The sequence below is a fragment of the Perognathus longimembris genome, chromosome 7, assembly GCF_023159225.1.
Source record: "Perognathus longimembris pacificus isolate PPM17 chromosome 7, ASM2315922v1, whole genome shotgun sequence".
In the NCBI taxonomy this organism is placed as follows: domain Eukaryota; kingdom Metazoa; phylum Chordata; class Mammalia; order Rodentia; family Heteromyidae; genus Perognathus; species Perognathus longimembris.
The window spans coordinates 38,193,323-38,218,052 of record NC_063167.1 but is presented as its reverse complement, the minus strand read 5'-3'; the positions used below and the strand labels follow the sequence as shown (position 1 = coordinate 38,218,052).

The following is a 24,730-nucleotide window of genomic DNA, read 5'->3' as shown; positions in this document are numbered from 1 at the left end:
ATTAGATAAATTACACATTAATTTTAAAATTAAATACTTTTACTGAAATAAAATATAATCAGTGAGCTATTTTATACCCTGCTATATATAGTTTTCTTTTTTAATCTGAAAATATTTGTACAAAGTAAAAGAAAAAGAATTGTTTGGTTTTCAGTTAAAATCTGTTTGGTTTGGAGATTTCAGAGAAATCTCACAATAAAAGCACTGCTGTGTGAATACATATATACACACATGATATATATGTAAATGCATGTTTATTCCAAGAGAGAATATTTCATGTTTAAGGCTTCCTTGCCCTATCTGGTTCAACAATGAAGGTGAAAAACATTTGAGTTTAGAAGTGTACATGACCTTTCAGAGCCAATATAGTTTTCTAATTGGATGGTTAATAACCAAGAAAAGGAAATACAAAGGATTAAAAAGCTACATCAAACTGGGCATGAGTGACTCACAACTGTAATCTGAGCTACTCAGGAGGCTGAGCTTTGAGGATCCTAGTTCAAAGTCAGTCCAGGCAGGAAAGTCTGTGAGACTCTTATCTAAAACTAATCACCAAAAAAGCCAGAAATGGAGTTGTGGCTCAATTAATAGTGTGCTAGCCTGGAGTAAAAACAAAAACAAGGACAAACAAAAACAAAACTGAAGGACAAGTGCCCAGGCTCTGAGTTCAAACCCCAGTTCAAGCTCACACAAAAAAAGCTATGTCAGTCACTTTAGATAAACAAAGACACTGGTTCCAGAGATGAGCGAAGAAGTGCACTGGAAGCCATCTTAAACTTCAAATGGAGAGTTGGCACAGGGGTAGATGCCATAGAACCCAAGCCAATCTTCCCTATCGAACGCCAAACTCTCAGAGAAGATAAAAGCACTCCCTGTTAAAAGATTCTTGGTATTTCACTTCTTCCACTTTTCCTTGTGTTGTTTATCTTTCTGGTGGTCAGGAATGAACCCAGGACCTTGTATATGCTAGCTTAATAGCACTGAGCTACCCCATGCCCCAAGTTCTGTCGTATACTATTTTATCATTTAGGGCAAAATGAAAAAATAAATCTAAGAAAGGCAGATTCTGAAGATATGTTTTAACCTTGTATACGCTTCTGGAAAAGATAATGATTGATTGTTGCCATTCTAACTTGTTCCAATATTAAGTAGAACCTGGAAGACTGATCTGTATGATTCAGAGAAATCTCAAGCTAAAGCCCTAAGATGTTCACAGTTGTTTCTATGGAACCCAGAACCTGTGACAAGACCACACTGGTTCTGGTAAACACTAGGCAAGATTTGTACAAAGTTCAGAATTTAGTTTCAGAGGTCTGGGAAGTGAGCTTTGAAAATTTCAACTTTTAAATAATATTTTGGTAATGGTTACTTTGTATTTTGAGCCTGTACAAGAAAATTGGGAGCATAAACACATCTTTAAAAACTAGGGAAACTTGGGAAGTAAAATGTATTAATGTACACTAAACAGTGAAGTGAGAAGGTGTTGCCAAGCCGTCCTTAGGTTAGATGGCTCAACAGTGAGATGTGTTCATCAGGTATAGTGAGCGCACAACTGTGAATTAACAGGCTTCTTTGATGTTCACCCATTAACGAAAATGCCTATGTGAAGTTACTATAGGCACAATAAAATTAAATTGTCAACTCTTTTGTTTTCAGTAATTTCAGTGACCTTGCATGTCCCCTGAAATACTCATGTCTCTCAACATCTGTAGATTATTTAATATCCAGGAGTGATATAATAATTTAAAGGATAAATCTGATTTTCACAGTGCAGTAACAGAAAGACATAAGCCAGTGGAAGATTATCAGCGGGCTAAAGCAGTGATCAAACTGGCACACATTTCAAAAAAGTCCATGGTGTGACTGCCCAGGCGAGGGGAAACGGAGGACAAAGTGCTTCCGGTCAAAGAGCCAGTGAGAGAGCCAGAAAGAGAATGGTTCTCTGCAGTTGTGGAATCAAAACTGGATCTTGGTCTGTGTAAGCCGGCTGCGGAACAGGAACGCTGAGGTGTCGAGGAACCAGATCGCTGCTCCACCACCTCATCTGAAATGGGCCAAAGAACAGTGCATGTCAACGGTGTGTCTGCCCACATCCTCCTCATGATATGGAGTAAATGCATCTGAGAAAGGACAACTTAGGAAGACCATCCATTGCTTCCACTTTGGAAGCAGAGGAGTTGATACCTCTTCCCTGGAGCAAAGGTGACAAATGTCATTCATCAGAACACTTCCACAGAGTCACTGTGGCTCCTAAAACCTTCTCAGAGAATTTGGCACTAATGCTGGAATGGAACTAACATGGCTGTATGTGAAGAAGCGTATCTCATGCATGTATGTATGTATGTACGTACGTACATACGTATGTTGTATGTATCATGTTGTTGATACTTGGGTTAAAGTTCAATGACTTTAAAAAGTAGAAGACCTACCCACCATTTCTTTGAGATGTTCTTAACACCTGGTTCCACTACTGCCAAGCTTTCTCTTCTCAGACCTCATGCCTGCTTAGCTTCCTTACCATCAATGCTTTTAAAGTCCAAAAGATAACTCCGATTGTCGACCAGGTAAAGCTGTAAGCTCATTTTCACGTAATTGCCAGTCACTGGATTTTTTCTTCTTACTCGAAGATGGTATGCATTCACTACCTAAGGCAGAAAAACAGCACATCATTACAATCTGCACTATGTCTCTTTCTTACTGAAAAACCAAGCAACTGAAGAGGTAGAGTAGGCAAGCAATTTCAGGTTCTTTTTTGTTGGTGTCTTGGTATTACAGGTAGTTTATTGTACCACTTACCTAATCCCTCTGACATTACTGTTGTAAAGAAAATTCAGAGATTACATAGTACTTGATCTTCACTCTAAATGCACATTCATAATAAATATTGGTAATAATCTTAATGGTCCAGGCTGTTCTTGAATACTCTCACTGATTAATAGTGATAGGGAGGAAGGAAAGAAGAAAGGGGACTAACATGTTAAAGGCACAGGTGTCACGTGTCACATTAATTCAGATAGACCCATGAGAAAGACAGTATTTGCCTTTTAAAGCAGCTCAAATAAAAATGATTCTGGGGTTTCAAAAGATCAATTTAGTTTCGTTTTTCTTTTCCAGTAAAAAGCCATTGACATCTTTTAAAATAAACTATCAGAAAAAGCAGATTGTTTTAGCTTTAAGAAAATACTATTTCATTTATTCACTGAAAGTAATGAAATAAAGATGAGTGGTTTCTCACACATGTCAAAATAAATATTAACGTGGTTAGTTAGAATATTTTGCTTCTTCATTTGAAAAAATGTCCACAGTCCTCAAGACAAGAACCAGAATGGAAGGACATTTATAATTTAAAAAAAAAAAGTCCCTACCTCAATTCAAATAGAATTGAAATAAAATTGAATGAAGTAAAATGTGGGCTGATAGTAAGGAAACATACCTTAACTCAGGATTAAAAGCACCAGATAGTGTGTTCTCAGCATGGAGAAAAGTGTTTGTTATCCAAACAAAATGTTCATATGACCACTAGCTATCAGAGCCACCTACCCTCCCCTTGGCCACAGACAAAGCACTAAGAAGAAAGGGGAGTGGGGTGGGAGGAAAGACTTCCTAAAAACAAAAGAAGATGAAAAAACACACTATCTTTGAAGCCTGGAGCTCCTGTTACTAGGAAGCACACAGAAACAGGTGGGCTATTTTTCTCACATAATTTCAAGCTTGTTACTTTTTGTTTCTAGGCCATGAAAACTAGTCTCTACTTCAAAAAACCTAAGTCTCCATCATCCAGCAGCTCCTCATCATCACACATTTATTTTCTTATGCATGTTATTAGAAAGAATGAGGTTTACGCAGTCAGCTAGATCAAGCTGACCAAATCTGTATCTTCATCAAAACCAACTTTTTACTGGTGCTCTAAGTCAGCCACTCCATACAACTTACTATGTAGGAATATGTCTTGAACAAGTGACTACAATTTCCTACCTTCCACTCAAAATCCAGTTGTTTCATAGCTCGGTAAACTTCAGCCATGATGTCATAAGGCTTGCTCTGGCTTCGGATTCCGAGGTGCCACTTGGCTTTTTTCACAGCTAAGGATTTGGGCTTGGTTGTGTTCAGAGCGTCCAGGGGACACCGCGCTTTGGGGCTGTCTGCTATTAGAGGTGGCATCCTTTCTGGATGAGGCTTCAGGCCTGGGGGGATATGCATGGCACTGTCATCCATAAAGGAGCCAGTTGGAGGACTAGAGGCGAGGTAGAACTCACTGGCTTGGTTCATGATTCTCCGATTGTCAATGATAAGATGATAGGCCACAGCGAGCTGATCTTGAGGGTCACCGCTATATAAACTGTTCATGACTTCTGATTCTGTACATTCAAACTTTTCACAGACCTCTTTTATAGCCTCATCATCAATGACATTAGCATCATAAGAGGGGTCTTCAGGAAACAGATAACTGGGCAAATCTTGTTTAAACCATTCATGCTCTCTAAGGAAAAAGAGAAACACAATACACCATTTTAAAAACATGCTTTGACAGGTCCCAAATAATTTAGATATGAGGGGAAACATAACAGATTCCAAAAGATCTGCTCTCCAGTCCCAGCATATATGCGACACTGGGCAATTTCATCCCTCCCCTTTAATAATCTACCATTATTCAGAACTTGGGTGAGCTGATGCAGCCTTCTGAATGAACATCGAGCCCGTCACTTCAGGGAAACAACTATCAATATCTGTTGCCAAAATGATTCAAGGTATCAAGCAAGAACAAAAAAATTCAACAACAATAACCAAACCCTGAAACTTTATAATTTGTATTTGCCTCCAAAAGTTTCAGAATTTCCCCAATGCTTAGACATTTTGATGAAGTTGATATTGATAATAATGACAATGCATGTATAACAGAATATGTCAACACTTGGAGAAATCTGCATAGATCAATAATGCATGGTGTGACTGAATCAAACATACATAAGAGATTTACTCAATATACAGGACAGGCCAGTTTGTTATAATGTAATGAAGTTCAAAATCATTGAAGCTGGATGCCAGTGGCTCATGCCTATAATCCTAAATACTCAAGAGGCTGAGATCTGAGGATTGCAGTTCAATGCCAGGCCAAGCTTAAAGTCCATGAGACTCTTATTTCTTCTATAAGAAGATGGAAATGGAGCTATGGCTCAAGTGGTAGAGGGCTAGCCTTGAGCAAAAGAACTTATGAACAGTGCTCAAGCCCTAGGAATCTCACACACACACACACACACACACACACACACACACACACACACACACGAAAGCTCATTGATACATTTCCTCATTAGACACTGCAAACTGTTAACCTTTCTTTCATAATATATGGCAATTATCTAAAAGGTTTTTAAAATGCTACTTTTCCAAACACTTAAGTGAATATTTTTTAAGCAAAAAAGGAATGAATTACTGATAAATGCTACTCTATTGAAGTACTTAGAAAAGACTGTGCTAAATGAAAGAAGCCTGACACAAAAAGCCATAAACTTTATGAAGTCGTTTCTATAAAGTTTCTAGAATAGCCATTTCTAGACATCTGTGTGTCTATTTCTAGACACACAGCTGGGGTGCCCATTGTATGGTACCACACCAAACTGATCTTCTTTATGTAAGTTGAATATTTGAAGTTTCTGATATTCAACTGCTTCAGACTTGAATAAATGATAAATGTACTTTGAATAACCCTCAAGAGTTTCCCTATAAAAATGAAGTAGCTAAAAAGCAAAAGTGTTAATAGGCCCATAGCTAATAAACTGAAGAACCAGGATTCACAGGCTACTAAAGTTCAGATCTGTCACTTTTAATCATAATAGCATTAACCACTATTACTAGGTTTAAAGAACCAGGGAGAACAAAAAGTTCTGATTTCCATAACTATGTTATCTTTCATTACCTGTTATATTTCCAGCAATTAGCAGAGTGCCTTTTACAGAGCAAATGTAAGGCAAAAATGATTAAGTAAACAGATTAATGGGGAAGTATATTTTCTAAGCTCCAGTTGCTTACTTTAAGATAAATAATGCCATATACTTTAAACATCCTTAACAAATTTTTTTGAGCATCACACTCTAGTGGATACTGGGCAATTCAGATTTCAGATTTCTGGATAAAGAATTTTTCTTTTCTTTTTTTTTAATTAATTTATTTTTTTATTAATTGAACATAAATTTTTTTTACAAGGTGTTGTGCAAAGAGGGTGCAGTTACATAGTAGGGCAGTGTGTACATTCCTTGTGATATCTTACGACCTGTTTTTCCATCCCTTGTCTAGGTCAGGTAGACACATATGCAATATACAATGTATCAAGAACATATACAGTGTTCACAGACTTGGTCTCTACTGTCTCTCCGTCTCCCTTTGTTAACAGTCATATATTAGGGAGATCATGCCCCTTTGTTTTCTGTGTTCTAGGCTTGTCTCACTCAACATTATTTGTTCGAGTTCTGACCATTTCCCTGCGAATAACAATATTTCACCATTCCTAATTGCTATGTAGTATTCCATTGTGTATAAGTACCATATTTTTTGGATCCATTCGTCTGTGGAGGGGCATCTGGGTTGTTTCCATATTTTGGCTATTGTGAATTGTGCCGCGATAAACATGGAAGTACAAATGTCTTTTTGATATCTTAGGTTTTGCTGTGTAGGATAGATGCCTAGGAGTGGTATGGCTGGGTCATAGGGTAGGTCTATATTGAGCTTTTTGAGAAACCTCCATACTGTTCTCCAAAGTGGTTGTACTAATTTGCACTCCCACCAACAGTGGAGAAGGGTTCCTCTTTCCCCACAGCCCCTCCAGCATTTGTTGTTTCCTGAGTTCAGAGTATAGGCCATTCTAACTGGGGTGAGGTGGTATCTCAGGGTTGTTTTTATTTGCATTTCCTTTACTAGCAGGGATGTTGAGCATTTCCTCATGTGTTTCTTTGCCATTTTTATATCTTCTCTTGTGAAGTCTCTCTTTAGCTCTTTTGCCCATTTCCTAATAGGTTTATTGGGCTTGGAGGGGCTTAGTTTTTTGAGTTCTCTGTAGATGACCGATATCAGGCCTTTGTCTGTTGCTGTGCTGGTAAATATCCTTTCCCATATCGTTAGCTGTCTTTCTATTTTGGTGGCTATGACCTTAGCTGCGCAGAAACTTTTTAATTTGTAGTAGTCCCATTTGTTGAGTCTTTCCCCTATTTGTTGTGCCCCTGGGACTCTATTCAGGAAGTTCCTTCCTGTGCCTATAAGTTCTAGTGTCTTCCCTACTCTGTCCTTCAGTAGTTTCAAGGATTCAGGTCTGATGTTGAGGTCCTTGATCCATTTTGAGTTGATCTTGGTGCATGGTGATAGGCTTGGGTCTACTTTGAGTTTTCTGCATATGGCTACCCAGTTCTCCCAGCACCAGTAGTTGAAGAGGCTATGTTTATTCCATTGTATGTCTTTAGCTCCTTTGTCGAATATCAGTTGGCTGTAAGAGTGCGGTTTTATTTCTGGGTCTTCAATTCTAATCCACTGGTCTTCCAATCTGTTTTTATACCAATACCATGCTGTTTTTGTTATGATGGCCTTGTAGTAGAGCTTGAAGTCTGGTATTGTGATACCTCCTGCACTATTTTTTTTGCCTAGAATTGCTTTGGCTATTCTAGGTTTTTTTGCTGTTCCATATGAATTTATGGATTGGTTTCTCTATTTCAGTGAAAAATGTGGCTGGGATTTTGATAGGTATTGCATTGAATTTGTATAACAATTTGGGCAATATAGCCATTTTCACTATATTGATTCTGCCTACCCATGAGCATGGGAGGTCTTTCCATCTCCTTGTGTCTTCTTTGATTTCCCTTATTAGATTTTTGTAGTTTTCATTGAATAGGTCCGTCACGTCCTTGGTTAAGTTGATCCCTAGGTACTTTATTCTTTTTTTGGCTACTGTAAATGGAATTGTTTCCATAATTTCCTTTTCTGTTTGTCTGTTGCTGGTGTACAGAAAAGCTGCTGACTTTTGTGGATTGATTTTGTATCCTGCTACTTTGCCAAATTGGTTTATTAGGTGTAGGAGATTGGGTACTGAGTTTTTTGGGTCCTTCAGATATAAGATCATGTTGTCTGCGAATAGGGATAACTTGATTTCTTCCTTGCCGATGTGGATCCCTTTGATGTCCTCCTCTTGCCTTATTGCTATGGCTAGGGATTCCAGCACTATGTTGAACAGAAGTGGAGAGAGTGGGCATCCTTGTCTTGTTCCTGAGTTTAGGGGGAATGATTTAAGTTTCTCTCCATTTAATATGATATTTTGTATATGGCTTTTATTGTTTTGAGGAATGTTCCATCTATTCCTGTTCTCTCCAAAGCTTAAGAATTTTTCTTTTTTCTTTTTCTTTTGTCAGTTGTGGGGCCTGAACTCTGGGCCTGGGTGCTGTCCCTGAGACCTTCAGCTGAAGGCTAGTGTTCTACTACTTTTTTTTTTTTTTTCCAGTCCTGGGGCTTGCACTCAGGGCCTGAGCACTGTCCCTGGCTTCTTTTTTGCTCAAGGCTAGCACTCTGCCACTTGAGCCACAGCGCCACATCTGGCCATCTTCTGTATATGTGGTGCTGGGGAATTGAACCCAGGACCTCATGTATACGAGGCAAGCACTCTTGCCACTAGGCCATATCCCCAGCCCAGTGTTCTACTACTTTAGCCACAGCACCACTTCCAGTTTTCTAGTAGTTAACTGGAGATAAGAGTCTCATGGACTTTCCTGCCCAGGCTGGCTTTCAACAGTGATCCTTAGATGTCAGTATCCTGAGTAGCTGGGATTACAGGCCTGAACAATGGGTGCTTGGTTTGATAAAGAATTTTTCACTGATAAAATCTATGCAAATATCCCAACATCTGCTAAACACTGAAACTGGAAACATTCTTGCTTTTCAGATAAAGAATGCTCCATTTGTACAAAGCTGTAGGAAACTAGTTATAAAATTATATATATATAATTATATATATACACACACATCTAATTGTGTGTATATAGGATATATGTGATCTTGTAAGTATTATATTGTATATATGATTATATTGTATATAGTATGACATATATTATATATGCATTGTATGTATATATTTGTGGCCATATGTCTGCCTGTGTGTGACCAAACAGGTGTAATAATTTAGAACACTGCAAATAGCATACGTTTTTAATTCAGTCAAGTTCTGAACTGATCCCCAATGTGGCCTTTTATTATCTGTATTATTTTCAACAAACATTAAATGTTAGAAGCCCCTTTGTACCAGTACTTAAATACAATTTAATTTTTTAGGAATCAAATTTTTATCAAACATTGTATATTTTGATATGAATATTTGGTCCTGAATATAAAGGAACTCATAGTTTAATAGGGGCAAATGAACATATTATTAAATCACTATATAACCTGAGCTTCAGTTTCATGGTTTGTACATGAGAATAAAAACACCTGTCTATTAAGTCAACATAATAAAGTAAATCAAATCTTTATTAAGGTAGCTAGTAAATAGTAATTGCTCAGCAATTTATGACTCTTTTGCCTGTTGAGTCATATTTTATCAAACCAAGAAATTTTGAAAAATTGGATATATATTAATTAAAATAGTAGAAAGTATAAATTTAAGTACTGTTTGTACCAACTGTTTATGGGCAAATTAACTCTGCATTTTTTCTGTCTAAAGTCTATAAATATGCAAACAATTGTTTCTAAATAATGTAACCAACCTTTTTCACTATTCTAAATTTATAATGCTCATAAAAGCAAGCTCAAGTATATCAGCATGTCTCATTTTCATTCTGAGGAAAGTCCAATTAGGAGAACTACTTATTCTAAAGAACTGTGAACACAAGGATTTTTTTTTCCTCCTGCAAAGTTCATTTCCATAACTAAATCTGGTGGGTATATTTTACACTTCTACATTTTTAAACATGAGACCTGGAACAGTAAAGAAGCTGGAGGAAGCAAGCAATAAGTACATAAAAGCAGAAGGAATGGTCAGTCCTTGCTTGCAAAGAGCTCTATAGCAGTCACATAAACTACCATCTTAGCCATTTTACATGACCCAAGGATCAGAGGGCTCTGGAAAGAGCTTAAAAGAATATGCTTGGTGCTGGGGTATATAGCTCAGCTACAGAGAGCTTGCCTAGCATGAACAAGGCCCTGGGTTGAATCCACAGCACACACAAAGAGGTAAAACAAAAGAATAACAAAAGAAAACACGCTTGTTAGCAAATTCATATGAACTCAGAGGTAAGAACAAAACCATGAAGCAAGCAGTACCAATGTGGTCCCTCACAGTCATGTTCAAAGCAATACCCACAACCCTACTAGCCAGTTTCTTGTACAGGATGAAATCTTTCACCGTAAATCCACTAGTGGCTACAGGATTTTTTTTTTTAAGTGGCAAAACTTTTCATGATTTATTTCATGAATTATCCATAAATAAATGCCTTTCTAGTTTTCCATCTGGAATTTCCTCCAATATTTTTCTGAGTATGAATACATACATATACTCTTCAGACCTTATAACACAGTAAGTAGGAAGGTGAGTGAGGCAAAATCTATCCTAATTCAGTTGGCCATAGCAAAGAGAGGCAAAAGATACTCTAGAAAACACTCAGATGCAGTAGGAGAATGAAATCAGAAGGCATAACATAGTGCTGACATCACAAAAGTAAGTGGAAGCTCCCACAATGCCTGGGGAAAGGGGAGGACAGCCACAAATGATCTTGAAGGAAGGTGCCATGTGAACAGCACTGGGAAGATGAATGGGAAGCCTACCAATAAAAGGTAAGAAACTCATGATGGTGAAGTATATGAAGAAAAACACAAGAGTAAAAGACTCTGTGACCTCTGAAACAAGGACAAGTTCAATGGGGTGGAGCAGAGCTACAAGGGCCAAGGTGGGAAAGGCAGAGAATGAGACATCAGGAGATATAGGGCCTTCTTATGACAAATCCCCTACTTTGCTTTGCTACTGACCCTGGTAAATTTCAGCATCAATGCAGTATTTACAAGTGACAGGATTAGGTTTTCAGAATAAAGCCAATATTTTTTCTTCGCTCCCTCACCCCGAGACAGGTTCTCCATGCAGCCTAGGTTGGCCTGGGACCCACTGTGTCCTCAAGCTCATTAAATTCTCTTGCCTCGGGGCTGGGGATATGGCCTAGTGGCAAGAGCGCTTGCCTTGTATACTTGAAGCCCTGGGTTCGATTCCCCAGCACCACATATACAGAAAATGACCAGAAGTGGCGCTGTGACTCAAGTAGCAGAGTGCTAGCCTTGAGCAAAGAGAAGCCAGGGACAGTGCTCAGGCCCTGAGTCCAAGCTCCAGGACTGGCAAAAAAAAAACAAAAAACAGAAAAAAAAAATTCTCTTGCCTCAGCTTCTCAAGAGCTATGATTGCAGGCATGCACCACCATACCTATTCATCCTTAAAATGCTTATCAAGTATCACAGAGCCTGGCATAAAGCAAGTGTTCAAGCAGCATCACTATTATTATGATAAGAGAATGTGCAAAATAGGAGCAAAAACAATCTTCACCTTATGTCTTTGATAGTTGCGCGTTTCAGGGGGTCAACCTGCAGCATATGCATCAGCAGAGTGGCAACAGAGCGGTTGAGATACTCTGGAATATAAAACACACCTCCTCGGATCTTCTTAAACAATGTAGGCACATGCTCATCATCAAAAGGGAGGGTGCCACAAAGAAGAGCATACAAGATCACACCGCAGCTCCAGATGTCAACCTCAGGACCCGCGTACAGCCTAAATAAAAACAACACAAACTCGAAATGCAAGTATCACTTTTTTTCTTATGTACCCTGTGCATAGATACATAATATATGTGTGTATGTATGTATCCATATATGTTTATATGCATATATTTGCATAGAGGGAGGGAGGGAGGGAGAGAGGGCCATAGTGAAGAAGGGAAGAGGGAAAGAGAGGGAGGAGAGAGGTAACATGGTCGCAGTATATTTTTATCCTAAAAATCTTTAATAAAGTACATGGCTATTTCTAACACTCTGTGGTGTTCTCTACAAAGAGGACTTGGCTTATCCAACTACTACACAAGTTTTCCAAGAGAAGATGGCATTTGTGTCTGTTCCCGAGCTCACTTAACTGTAACTTACTGCTTAAAAAATTATAATGCATTCTATAGTAGCTATTTTTTTTAAAGAAATGGAACCACAAATTTGGAAAAATGAACAAACAAAACTATTATAATATGTAGGTTTTTTTTCCATGAACTATATTGTAAGACAGACAATGCCCACATAATATAAATCTTACCTGTGATATATCTGTTTGAAACTCTATTTAATTGTACTATACAAGTAGTATTTACCTGTTTCATAGTAACAAGTGCTTCTCCCATTCTAACACTTGCCAGCTCATAGGACTAAGCTTAACTCCACGTAACCTGGGATATCTTGCCCCACCTTTTGTTCTCTTACTTTCCTAACAGCAACAAAACTCCCCTAATAGCATATTACAAAACTCAAGGCTAGTTCTGAAGTAACAAAATAAATTTCTACAACTCCAGCAAAAAGAATCTAATCTGTTTTTACAGAAACTCCTGTCCCTGGCTGGGTGTGGTAGTATATGCCTGTAATTCCAGCTACTTAGGAGGCAGAGACCCAGGAAGATTCCTATTGGAGGCCACCTCAAACAAAAAGATGGTGAGAACTCATCTCAACAAACAAGGTGGGCATGGCAGTGTATATCTTATAAATCCAGCTATATGGAAAACACAACTAGGAGGATCATAGTCCAAGTGAACCGGGAAGGGGGGGCCGTGGGGGCGGGGAAAGGAATGAAACCCTGTCTGAAAAAAAACTAAAGCAAAATGGTGTGAGGATGTGGCTCAAGTGGTAGAACAAGTGCATAGCAAGTGCAAGGCCCCTGAGTTCAAACCCCAGTACTGTCAAAAATAAAAAATGAATGAATAAATAAATAACTGCTTCCCCTCACATCATTTGCTATACTGCCCAGATTGTTTGCGATGAACTGATGTTTATGTCCTCCAAACATCCATGAATTAAAATCCTAACCCCCTAAATGGTGATACTAGGTGATAAAGACTTTAGTAAATTAGGTCATAGTTGAGTAAACCTTTCATAAATGGGCTTGAAAGGGATCACCCCTGAGCGATCCCACAGGAGTTCTCAGTGAAGAGCAGAGGGCCACAAGGAACAGGTCCTGTCACACACAAGGCGTGCCAGTGCCTTCATCCTTCCCAGACCTGGGAACTGTGAGACACTTTCCAGGGTTCCTTAGCCACTCTGACTTGGGTGGTATCATTACAGCAGCCCAGACAGACAAAGTAATTCCAAGGGTACCTTTCCAGTATTTTCTCTTAAGAGCATTCTGACCTCACAGAAGATTAACCTCTCCCCTGTAATCTGCATTAACATGTTCAAACAGCATCAATGAGTCAATTACATAAGCAACTACAGACTCCACTTTGTATGGGATTTTTTTTTTTTTGCTGTTATTTTCTTGTTTTCATGCCAGTACTGGACCTTGAACTCAGGACCTAGGCATTGTTTCTTGGCTTTTTCACTCCACTATGGCACTCAAGCCACACCTCCACTTTTGGCTTTTAGTGATTAACTGGAGGTAAAGAATCTCACAGTTGACTGCCTGAGCAGGCTCCAAACTGTGATCTGAGGATCTCAGCCTTTTGAGTAGCTAGGATTTCAGGTATGAACTACCAGTACCCAGCTTTCCACTTGTGCAGTTTAACTTCATTTGCCTTCTTCTTTTTTCCCCCTATTTAGTCTGTGAGACAGAACAAAAGGACCTGCGCATACTAAGGCAAGGACACTTATGACTAAGCCATAACTCTATCCCTAATTGGATTTACTGAAACAATGTTATCTTCCAAAACCCCAGTCTTCCAAGGATAAGATTAAAAAATGCTCCGTACTCTATAAAATGTAGAAAATATTATTCAAGGGTCATGTCTAATAAATGACACTCGGTTATTTTTAGCAAGTGCTTACCTGCCCTTTTCTGAAATGAAAGGCAGATGTTACAGCCAGATCTGATTCAGCCATTTTTAACAGAACAAAGTTCATAAAGAGATTTATAGCAACATCTTCATAAAACATTAAAAAAACTTAAATCATTCCCCCTATAATCAGAAAATCCATGAAAAATTTCTACCAGATTTAAAAGTGTTCCTTTCTAAGAGAATAATGTACAAGGGAACATTACCAGCCTGAGCATAAAAGGACAATCAGCTTCCTGTTATTACCTGCCTGAGATGACTTCAGGTGCTGCGTAATTTGGAGACCCACAACTTGTTCGTAGGAACTCACCATCTGACATCATATTAGACAGTCCTGCAAACACAAGTATTAGTTACCTGCTGTGAGATATTTCAGCTGTAGATCCCAACATGATGGAAACATGCAAAAGCTCCATGAATCATATCTTAATTATTAACCACATCAAGGAAAGCATTTATTAGATGGAAAGACAGCATTTCAGAGCACTCACACTATCACAAAACAGCCACAGAACAAATGCAGGACTGGAGTTAAAACCCCTTTCTAAATAAAAATGCTGATTCACTTCATAATGAGTTTACTCTAAATTACACTGTTTCCAAAATGAAACACTTCAAAATATTATTTACAAAATATCATGATCCTGTAGTTGAAAGAATAAAACTGAAGTTGTCACTTTTTGACATTTTGCTTTCAAAAGCTTTCATTTGTGTGTGCGCACACATATGTGCTTATACTGGTACAGGCTTAAACTCAGGACCTCACACTCTCAGCTTTCTTCTTCATGGCTGGCGGTCTACTACTTGAGCCACACTTCCAGTCTGGCATTTCACTGGCTAATTAGAGGTGAATGAGGCAGACTTTCCTGTTGGTTTGATTCAAACTTCCATCCATCAGGCCTCAGCCTCCTGAGAAGCCAGTTTACAGGTATGAGCCACAGGCACGAAGCACTTTCTCAAAAAACATCCACAACTATACAGAAGGACCCAATTCATAGCAAATCATTTTCCTAATTTTTTTTTGCAAACACAAGTCTCATCATTGCTCAGGATATCTTGAACTCATGCACAAAGAAGATCATCCCACCTCAGCTTTTAATTTGGAAAGCTTTAATTCAACCAAAAAAATCTAGTTGGACTATCATATTAAGAGTGGCATAATGTACAGAGGTAAGAGAAGTAGTAAAACTAGTTTCCTGGTTTCATCTAAACTAAAGATAAAGTCTAGAAAAAAATCTGAGCAACACTGAACTTTTGCAGCTTCTCATCTCTCTCATGAGATCATGGGCCAAACAAACTTCTTCCCTAATCCCCTACTCTGGTATCTGTTCCAGGTGTGTTTACACCTCAGAAACTGGGTGATGCAAAAAAAAAATACATTTTGTCTCATCTTCTACCCCTGACAAATTTCCCACTCCCTCAGTAAGTTTTTCATTATTACTCTAAGACTCATGAGCTCTCCATGAACCAATTAAAAAGACCACAAAGGTGTTTTTCAAAGCTGAATGCAAATTTTCTATGTACTTTTCATGTGCATTTATCAGAGAATGTACCCACACTTCCACCAGATCTTCATGAGGGTATCGGACCCTGCTCCTTCCACGGTACATCAAAACAATTCAGTATCATTTCCTCAGGAAGAAATGCAAAGTGCATGGATGCATCTGAACATGGCCCTCTCCCTACTTTCTAGACGTGTCTACATTTTCCAGTGTATCTAAATGAATACAACAAGCTACTATGGGGACTAAAACCAATCCCTTCTCATGGTACAGGATTCACAGGATGAAATCAGAAGTTCTTAGTTCTGTAAGAGTTGTTACTGACATGACTTTGAAAAACAGCCATGCATTACTGACCAAGGCTGGAGTAAACATACCAAAATCGGCTATCTTGGCATTCATATGTGCATCCAACAGCACATTCTCTGGCTTTAGGTCACGGTGTACAACCATATGCCTATGACAATAGTCCACGGCAGACAGAATCTGCTGAAAGAGCCGCCTGGCTTCCATTTCTTCAACCTACGAAGTGTAAAACAAACTGCATGAGGAATATCTGGGACACCTACTTTGGGAGAGTTTCAGTTGCATATCCAGTCTAAAAATAACTAAGCAGGCTAATTAGAATGGGCTAATAGCAAGTATCAGCAAGTCAAATAAAACAATCAAACCAAAAATCTGTCAAAGCTCAACATGTCACTTGACAGGATCTGCTTTGTTGCTAGGATACGATGCTTAATTTTTTTTTAGCAGTTAATGTAATTTCATGAACATGTTATTATACCATTTCTACAATATTTACTTTACATTTATGCCTACAAGAATATTAAGCCATGTAACTTAATTTTTAGGAATAAATACATAAATAATCACACTAATTCTTGTGAAAACAAAACAAATATTAAGTTAAAACAAGGTGGCTTACAGGTTTTCTTTCCCTGGTTATTTTGAATATTTATACTATGGTTCCAAGCAAGTGAATATTATAGTAGAGGGAATATTAACAGTAACAAGGATGGCTACATATAGATGCTTAATTTTAATTAGTAGTAGTCTATGTATACAGTGTTTTAGGGAATCATACGTAAAGCAAACTAAGACATAACTTTCGTGAAAGTGTTAACGAAAGAAAATAATGGAAACTTACTCTTAATTTTATAGAACAAATATTCGAAAGTGTAGGAAGCATTCCGCAACTAAGAGTAATGTAAACTTGAAAAATATACTTTTTTAAGAAAAGAAAAATAAGAACTAACACTTTGTATGTTGAGTTGGGAATTAAAGAAGCCTTTGTGGTTGGTTTCTACCACATTTCTCTCTAGTATGCTTAAGATGCTGACTGTCCCATTGGATAACTCACCCGTCCATGTTTACAGATATAGTCAAATAATTCACCTCCAGACACATATTCCATCACCATGAAAAAGTCCGTTGGTGTGCTGATCACCTGGTATCTTTATTATTTTTTTTTTGGTAAATGAGAAAAAGGAAAGATTAATTAAAAAAAAACAACATTCTTTCCTCGGAAATCAATTTCCTATTCTCCTGCTGAAATTCCATATCCACACATTTATAGTATTTTAAGATGGCAGCAAAATAATCACAAGGCTACGAACATAGACCATTATGGAAGTATTCCTTCTTCATTCTTCATATGGTCCTCACTGTCTCAATAAGTCAGTTTTGGTTTTGTTTTTTTTTTAAAAAAAGGCCTCAGTAACCTCCACTCTGCCGGATATCCTCACTGTTTCATCAATGGCTCCACTATGCTTGATATTCAGCAGTACAGATTCTTCCCTTGCTTAGTAGTAAGACACCAGATTCTCCTGGTTTTCTTCAAAAGAAACTGAATCTTCAGTTTCGTTCTCCTTTGCTAACTTCTTCTCATGTCCAGATATAGGACCATCATAGTGCCTTAGTGAGCTCAGTCTCTTTTCTATATTCTTGGTATTCTATCTATCTATACCTCACCCTAGAACTCCAGATCCAGGTATTCAGTCCCCTTGTGCATATCTATTGGGATACCTAATAAGTATCTCAACTTCCTAACAGAAAATCCAATGTGTGTGTTCACCCTTAGCATCCCACCTCCCACCTACTGCTCCTATAACATTTTCACTTCAGTTACTGTCAATTCTATCATTTATTTGCTAGACCAGTTTCCATGGACTCATTCTTGAGTTCTCTCCTCTCACCACCAACAAAGTATCTGCCAATGAGTGCTGTTGAATTTGCCTTGCATGTCTGCACAGACCAAGCTCACAGCCCAACCTCTCTACACAATATCACTTTTCACCCAGATGACTGCAACTGACTCCCACTTCTTTCCCTACTTCAGAACTTGCACAGCTACAATCTAAATTTCCCTACTTCAAGAACTTGCACAGCTATAATCTAAGTCAGATCATATCTCACCTCTGACAGGTACCTTCCAGTGACTTCCCAGCTCTGTCAAGAGTAAAGCCACAACCCTCACAATATTCTGTATTAGCCCACATCATCTGACTTCCCTTAGGTCTTCATCACTTATCCAATCCCTAAGTCCACCTGTTCCCTGGCCTACAGGAATTTCTACTTTAGTATTGTACTGTGCTGTTTCTCCCACATTTACAGTTCTTCCCCTACACAAACACAGAGAATGTTCCCTCACCTCTTCACTGTATTCTACATGGTGTCATTTACAAATATAAGATTTGTTGTCTATTTCAACACAGACTAAACACACACACACACACACACACACACACACACACACACACACACACACCCTCCATAGTAACAGGTTTGCTATTGCTGTCATTTTGTTCATTGTTATATCACCTATATCTAAATGATGTCATTTCTTAAATGAATGGATAAAAAAAACTGTCTGGTCTTTTTTGTTCCATTCCTCTACATGTCCATTATGCACCAGCCACGCTATTGTTCCCAATACACTGTATTCTTTTTTTTTTTTGCAGAGTTCTACTATATGGTTTTAATATACACTCTCATCTAGAGAAGAAATTAGGGAAAGACATGTGGATGATTACATTAAAGTCCAAATCTTCTTGATAATTTAGATCATTCATTAAGTATATTTTTGATACAACACAATGATTTAAATAACACAATGATTTAAATGAGTCAGGCAAATTTTCCCTCTTGTTTACTCTTCTCAGTATATTTCAAACATTTGAGTAGCTCCTGATTTCCATTTTGCTTCTCTTCCATTTGACCTGAGGTTCCAAAATGCTTTTTTTTTTTTATCATTTCTCCCAGTGCCCATCTCATAGTGACAATTGCTTTGTTGTTGTTTTTTCTGAAAATAATGTATCTTAAACTTCTTTTGGAAAGAGAGTTTTGCTGGACATAGGATTTTAGGTTAAGAGGGTTTTACTTTTCATTTTTGTAATGTGTGTATACTCCATTACCTTTTGAATTGCATTTCTGACAATGAGAAGTCTCATTCTCCCAAAAAGAGATTTTTGTTGGGTTGGAGAAGTGGCTTGGTTGGTAAAGTACTAGCCAATGAGTGAAAGTATCAGGTACCAAGTTCAAGCCTCTGTCTGAGACATATATATATATATATATATATATATATATATATATATATATATATATATGGGATCCAAATAGGAAAAGATGAAGTTACACACTCTCTCTTTTCAGATGACATTATCCTGTATCTAAAGAATCCCATTGACTCTACTCCCAAGTTACTTGAGTGGATCCAAAACTTTGGCAAAATAGCAGGACATAAAATAAATCCTCAAAAAGCAATGGCTTTTCTATATACCAATGACTCAAAGAGCAAGGCTGAAATCAGGAAAGCAACTCCTTTTGCAATAGGCTCAAGAAACATAAAATACTTAGGAATAACCTTAACCAAGTAAGTGAAAGACCTCTATGATGAGAACTTTAAAAACCTGAAAAAGGAAATTAAGGCAGAATTAAGGAAATGGAAAAACCTCCCATGCTCCTGGATTGGGAGGATTAATACAATCAAAATGGCAATATTACAAAAGGCTATCTACAAATTCAACACAATACCCATCAATATCCAACACCATTCTTTAAAGAAATAGAGGAAGCAATCCAGAAATACACTGTATTCTTCACAGTCATTGCTTTCTTCATGTCCTCCTGGAACCATTATGACTGTTAGCCAAATGTCACCTCTTCGTGTATACCTTGAGTAATTATTAAGCACTTAACTATCGTGCTAGGTGCTGAAGAGAAGAGGATGCTGTGACACTTCCATTTGGATGTCTGATGGGATTCCCCACTTAACACAACCCAAGCCAGCATCCTTCATGTTTGACACAGACCCATTATCCCTCTCTTCTATTCTTCCTATTTTGTTACCTGGTTGCTCAAGCCCAAATTCCAAATTGTAATTGTTCAAGCAGAAAATATCAGCTCACTTCCTTTTCCTCCTTTCCAAATCATCAGAATTTTCATCAGTTCTGAATACTATACAGTTCTAAAATATATAGTGAATGTTTCATTTTTGTCCACCTAACCGAGGGCTGGTGAACAGAAATTTCCACAATGCCAGTATGTTATGTGTCTGCTTGTCCAACACAATATTCATTAAACACTCACACTATCCAACACTCCCAATGCAACTCCTGTGATTAGAGAATTAAGCTGCTCATTCTAGTTAATTTAAACTTAAATAGCCACTCATGGCAAGTGGATACCATATTAGACAGCACAAATCCAGACTATTACTATCACTTTGGCGAAAGCCTCCATATTCTCTCAGCTAGAAAACAGAAACAGCTTCAGAGCCAGTCCCTGCTTTCTCCCCTGTACCCTGAAGCACACCATGTCACCCCTCCCTGTACGCTAGAAGTTTCCCACACAGATCAAGATCCAAAGCCCTAAGCAAGGCCTGTAAGCACCGGAATACATGTTTCTTCTCTACTCTTTGACCTTATGAACCACCTCTGCTCCCCTCACTCCACTCCCAGCACAAAGGCCCTCACAACAGCAATCTTCCTTTCCCTAGGACACTCAATGTCTGTTGCACTGCTTTGAGGTTGCTCTTCACCTTGCCTTGAAAAAACTGTTCTTCAAATGGCTGAACTGTTAGCATCCCATGAGGCCTCCCCCACAACCTAATCCAAGTCATACTCAGTGACAATGCCACATTTCATTCTTTTCAAGCACCTACCACTGCCCTAAATCATCTTGGTAATTTGCTTACTTGCTGTGTGTTGGTAAAATGTGAGAATATTTAGCACAGAGATGACTAATGATGCTACAGTAGTGTGGATGTCAGCAAAAAAAGACTGACAAAGATGATTACACTAGCTCACTGTGCTGAGATATAGTACTGCACAGCCAGGAGGATACAACAGGACCCCTAAGAGGAAGTCCCAGACTGCCTTGGAAACCAAGGGAATACAGTATTTAAGGTAGTGGTAGACAGTGATTAAAACGCTATGTACACACATACACCCACACCCACACCCACACCCACACCCACACACACACACACACACACACAAAAGCATGGTATATGTGGGGGAAGATTCCAATGGGTGTAATTTTATAAACAATTAACTTACAGTTTAACAAAATAAAGACCAGGAAACTGGAACATGTGTGGTCAGGGGTGAGGAGGAGATCAAGGGAATAGGTACACAAATGAAGAGAGGAAAAGTGGTCGAATGCAGTCATAATATTCAATGCATATATATGCAAATGGAACTAGGTAAGCCAGGGGGTCAGTGGGGTTGGGAGAGATGGGGGAGAATGATGGAAACGGTGACACAGATGTACAGTACTCACAAACTGATGTGTTGAATTGAAACTTCTTTGTATGATTACTTAAGAATAATAAAAAAATAAAGCTCTCCACTGGCTTGAATAATAAAAGAAAGACCATAATGAGTGAGTAGTCAGACAAAAGCATATTATCCAAACCAGGAAGTATTCATCTTATTTACAATTGAAATCAGATTTCTCTAAGACCGCTGGAAGAAAGAAAAGCAAAGACCAAAATCAATTCAACAAATTCTAGACCACAGGAAAGTTTGTATTTTCCTTTAAGTACTAATTGTTCCTTTTAATCACACACACACACACACACACACACACACACACACACACACACACACACACACACACACCAATGAGGCTTAGGCTGGGCTGTACATGTTTTGTTTTGTTTCTATTTCAATTATAGAGGAATCTCTCAGTAAATATCATCACTCTTGGTATTTCCTGTTTAAACTTTCTGGATTGTTTTTCTTTCTGGTCCTGGGGCTTGAACTCGGTGCCTTGGTTCTGTCCTTGAGCCTCTATGTGTTCAAGGATAGCTCTCCACTACTTGAGCCACAGCACCACTTCCAGCTTTTTCTGGGTAGTTTACAGGAAACAAGAGTCTCAGACTTTCCTGATAGGGCTGGCTTCAAACCACGATCCTCAGCTTTCATCCTCCAGAATAGCTAGGATTACAGGTGTGAGCCACCAGCACCCAGCTTTGGATAGTTCTTGAAGCCTACTTTGTAATAGGAAACTGCTCTTGGCAGTTAGTCAAGACTGCACAAAACAAGCAAAACCACTCTTAAAGACTGAATCAGAATCTTGCCTCTCTTCCTCTCTCCTCTTCTACTCTCCTCTTTTCTCTCCTGTCTTTCTCTTTCTTTCTCACTGTACTTAAATTAGGGTCACTATTAGAGCTTATGTCAATAAGCTACTTCAGCAGCAATAACACATGAGTGCTATTGTTTTCAAAATTCAGATCCATAGTTATGAAAGGTAATGTAGATGAACCAACCAAGCTCAAGGCTGAAAGCCAAAAGGTTTCAACACCTAATTCAACTCTGCCAATTACTCTCTGTCTGACCAACCCAGAATATTCTACAACTCCTAAAGAAAATAATTCTACATTAGAATGAGATAATGAAAACAAAAATCAGGAATAATTACAGAAACAGAGACAAGATGACACTAAAAACATAACATCCCTATGACAATTTAAACTGCTTACTGACAAGAGTATAATCAGTTTTCAAGAACACAGAGTAAGAATGAATGAGGACACAGATACCCAAATGTATCAGGATTAGTGGTCTCAAAGGACTGACATCAGGCACTTGGCAAATGCAAAGGAATCCTGTCTCCCTCTGTTCTCACTCTGGTACAGGAAACTTTTCAGAATGTGCACTTCCATTTTCTCTTCTCATAGAAGTGGACACTCAATAGTGAATAAATTTAGCTTAGAAATCAGTAACTGGGAGAAAATCATTACTATCATGGAGTGGAGTCAGATAGGAACTGTTTCAGTTAGCTAAAACTACTTGGAATCATGAAAAAGGATTGCACTTAGTTTTCTGGTTCCTGCTTTGGGGCAAGTATTCATCACAAACTAGGCATTCTGCCAAGGCCAACACATTTAATCCTTAAATAACACTAGGAGGTATCTCATTTTAAAGTTAAGGAAACAAAGGAGAGGAGAGATGAGTCACCACACACAAAGGTCAAAATTTATGGTAAAAAAATCTTTATATACAAATTCTGGGATCACGTCGCATGTAAGTGCTAAATGAGAACCTGATAATCAAATACTGCCATGCAGTCTCTGTATTTTTTTATGTTTATGGCTGGGTGAATTTCACATAACATGTGAAGACGATGGTGAACAATATATTACTGTAAGATAAAGGTTTCTTCGTTATGAGAAGTGAGTTATAGCAGGTCACTCCAGTGGCATCGCAAACCCAAACCCCAGGCAGCTCTGGAGCTAATGGCATAATTATGCTGCTGCTAGGATGGCACTACACAGGTCCCAGCACCAAGCCTGCCAATTTGCAACAGATTCCTAACAATGAGCAGATGAACCAATTGCCAGTAATAATTGCACCAGGCCTTCATGATACTGATTCAGTGGAAACCCATTCACCATCAGCTGAAACAATGGAGACTTAAAAATAGTTAGTAATCTTAATTCCTCTTTGCATATAGCTTAACATATTCACAGGTTCTAGGTATGAGGACATAGAATTTTGGGGGTGGGAGGAGGGCATTTTTCTGCCCGGAACAGCTGTAAGGAGCCTCTTCATCAGATAAACAATGGAACTCCTCGGGGTTATCACACTGTTACCCATTCCACACTGACAAAGATTGTATTAAGGGTAATTTTAATGGACAAATGCAGCCTAAAAGACACTGCTTCTTTATGGTATACTTACACAGAACAGATCTTCTCTGCAACAACATTATTTGAATCAAAATACAAATACATACCAGATCTCTTCTTGTTATTTCTATTCTCAAGCTCACTAACAATGGTTTGGCTTTCACAAAGCACTTTTTGGGTTTATACCTACTTGTCTCTTAATGAGTAATAAATATGTTTAAATAACTGAGTAAAAAACAAGGGTCTACAAATGTGCTTTTTCCTTTGAAAGGAATTTAGATAACTTCCATTTTACTAAGGATTTAACTGCCAGAGTAGAGATGAATAGTAAACATACGATGTTAAAGCTGAGCTCAACTCAATTCTGCAACTTACTAGGAATAAAAAGGCTTTGGACAAGCTTCTTACACTTGTTAGGGCTTCAGCCCCCTTGATCTATGAAATATGCTTACCTTTCAGGCTTATCATGAAAATGATGGAAAATTCTAGATGTGGGCTGGGAATGTGGGTTAGCGGTAGAGTGCTTGCCTAGCATGCATGAAGCCCTGAGTTTGATTCCTCAGCACCATATAAACAGAAAAAGCCATAAACAGAAAAAGTGGCACTGTGGTCAAGTGGTAGAATTCTAGCCTTCAGCAAAAAAGAAACCAGGGATGGTGCTCAGGCCCTGAGTTCAAGCCCCAGGACTGACAAAAAAAAAAAAAATTCTAGATGTAATAAAAGACTTAGGAGCTCAAAAAGTAAAACTAACATTCATAAAACTGTTCCCCATCTTCCAAACAAAAAAATACAGATAACATCAGGTACTATGTTGAAAATGAACTGTACAATTTGTGGGTAAAATGGGAGGGAAAAACTGAGAGAGTGAGAGAAGGGGTGGCATTGTCCAAAAGAAATGTACTCTTTACCTTATTTATGTAACTGTAATCCCTCTGTACATCACCTTTCTAACAATACAATAATTTTTAAAATAATAAAAAATAAAGCAAATGTTCAATGTGCACTATATTTTCTTATTAAATACTAAACTGAAAATTCACTTTAAAAGAATACTATCACATATG

At 38.2% G+C, this 24,730-nt stretch overlaps 1 protein-coding gene across 1 annotated transcript in view; it reads right to left on the bottom strand.

Annotated features, from left to right (window-relative positions):
- Nucleotides 1-921: 921 nt before the first annotated feature.
- Prkaa2 (protein kinase AMP-activated catalytic subunit alpha 2) overlaps nt 922-24,730 on the bottom strand; it is a 40,188-nt gene continuing 16,379 nt past the window's right edge. The window contains exons 3-9 of the mRNA XM_048351411.1: nt 16,893-16,986; nt 15,910-16,054; nt 14,277-14,364; nt 11,555-11,779; nt 3,976-4,480; nt 2,519-2,645; nt 922-2,044 (exon numbers count right to left, since the gene is read on the bottom strand). Of these exons, the coding sequence (XP_048207368.1) occupies nt 1,806-2,044; nt 2,519-2,645; nt 3,976-4,480; nt 11,555-11,779; nt 14,277-14,364; nt 15,910-16,054; nt 16,893-16,986 (1,423 nt within the window). The 3' untranslated portion in view covers nt 922-1,805. The remainder of the gene's footprint in view (nt 2,045-2,518; nt 2,646-3,975; nt 4,481-11,554; nt 11,780-14,276; nt 14,365-15,909; nt 16,055-16,892; nt 16,987-24,730) is intronic.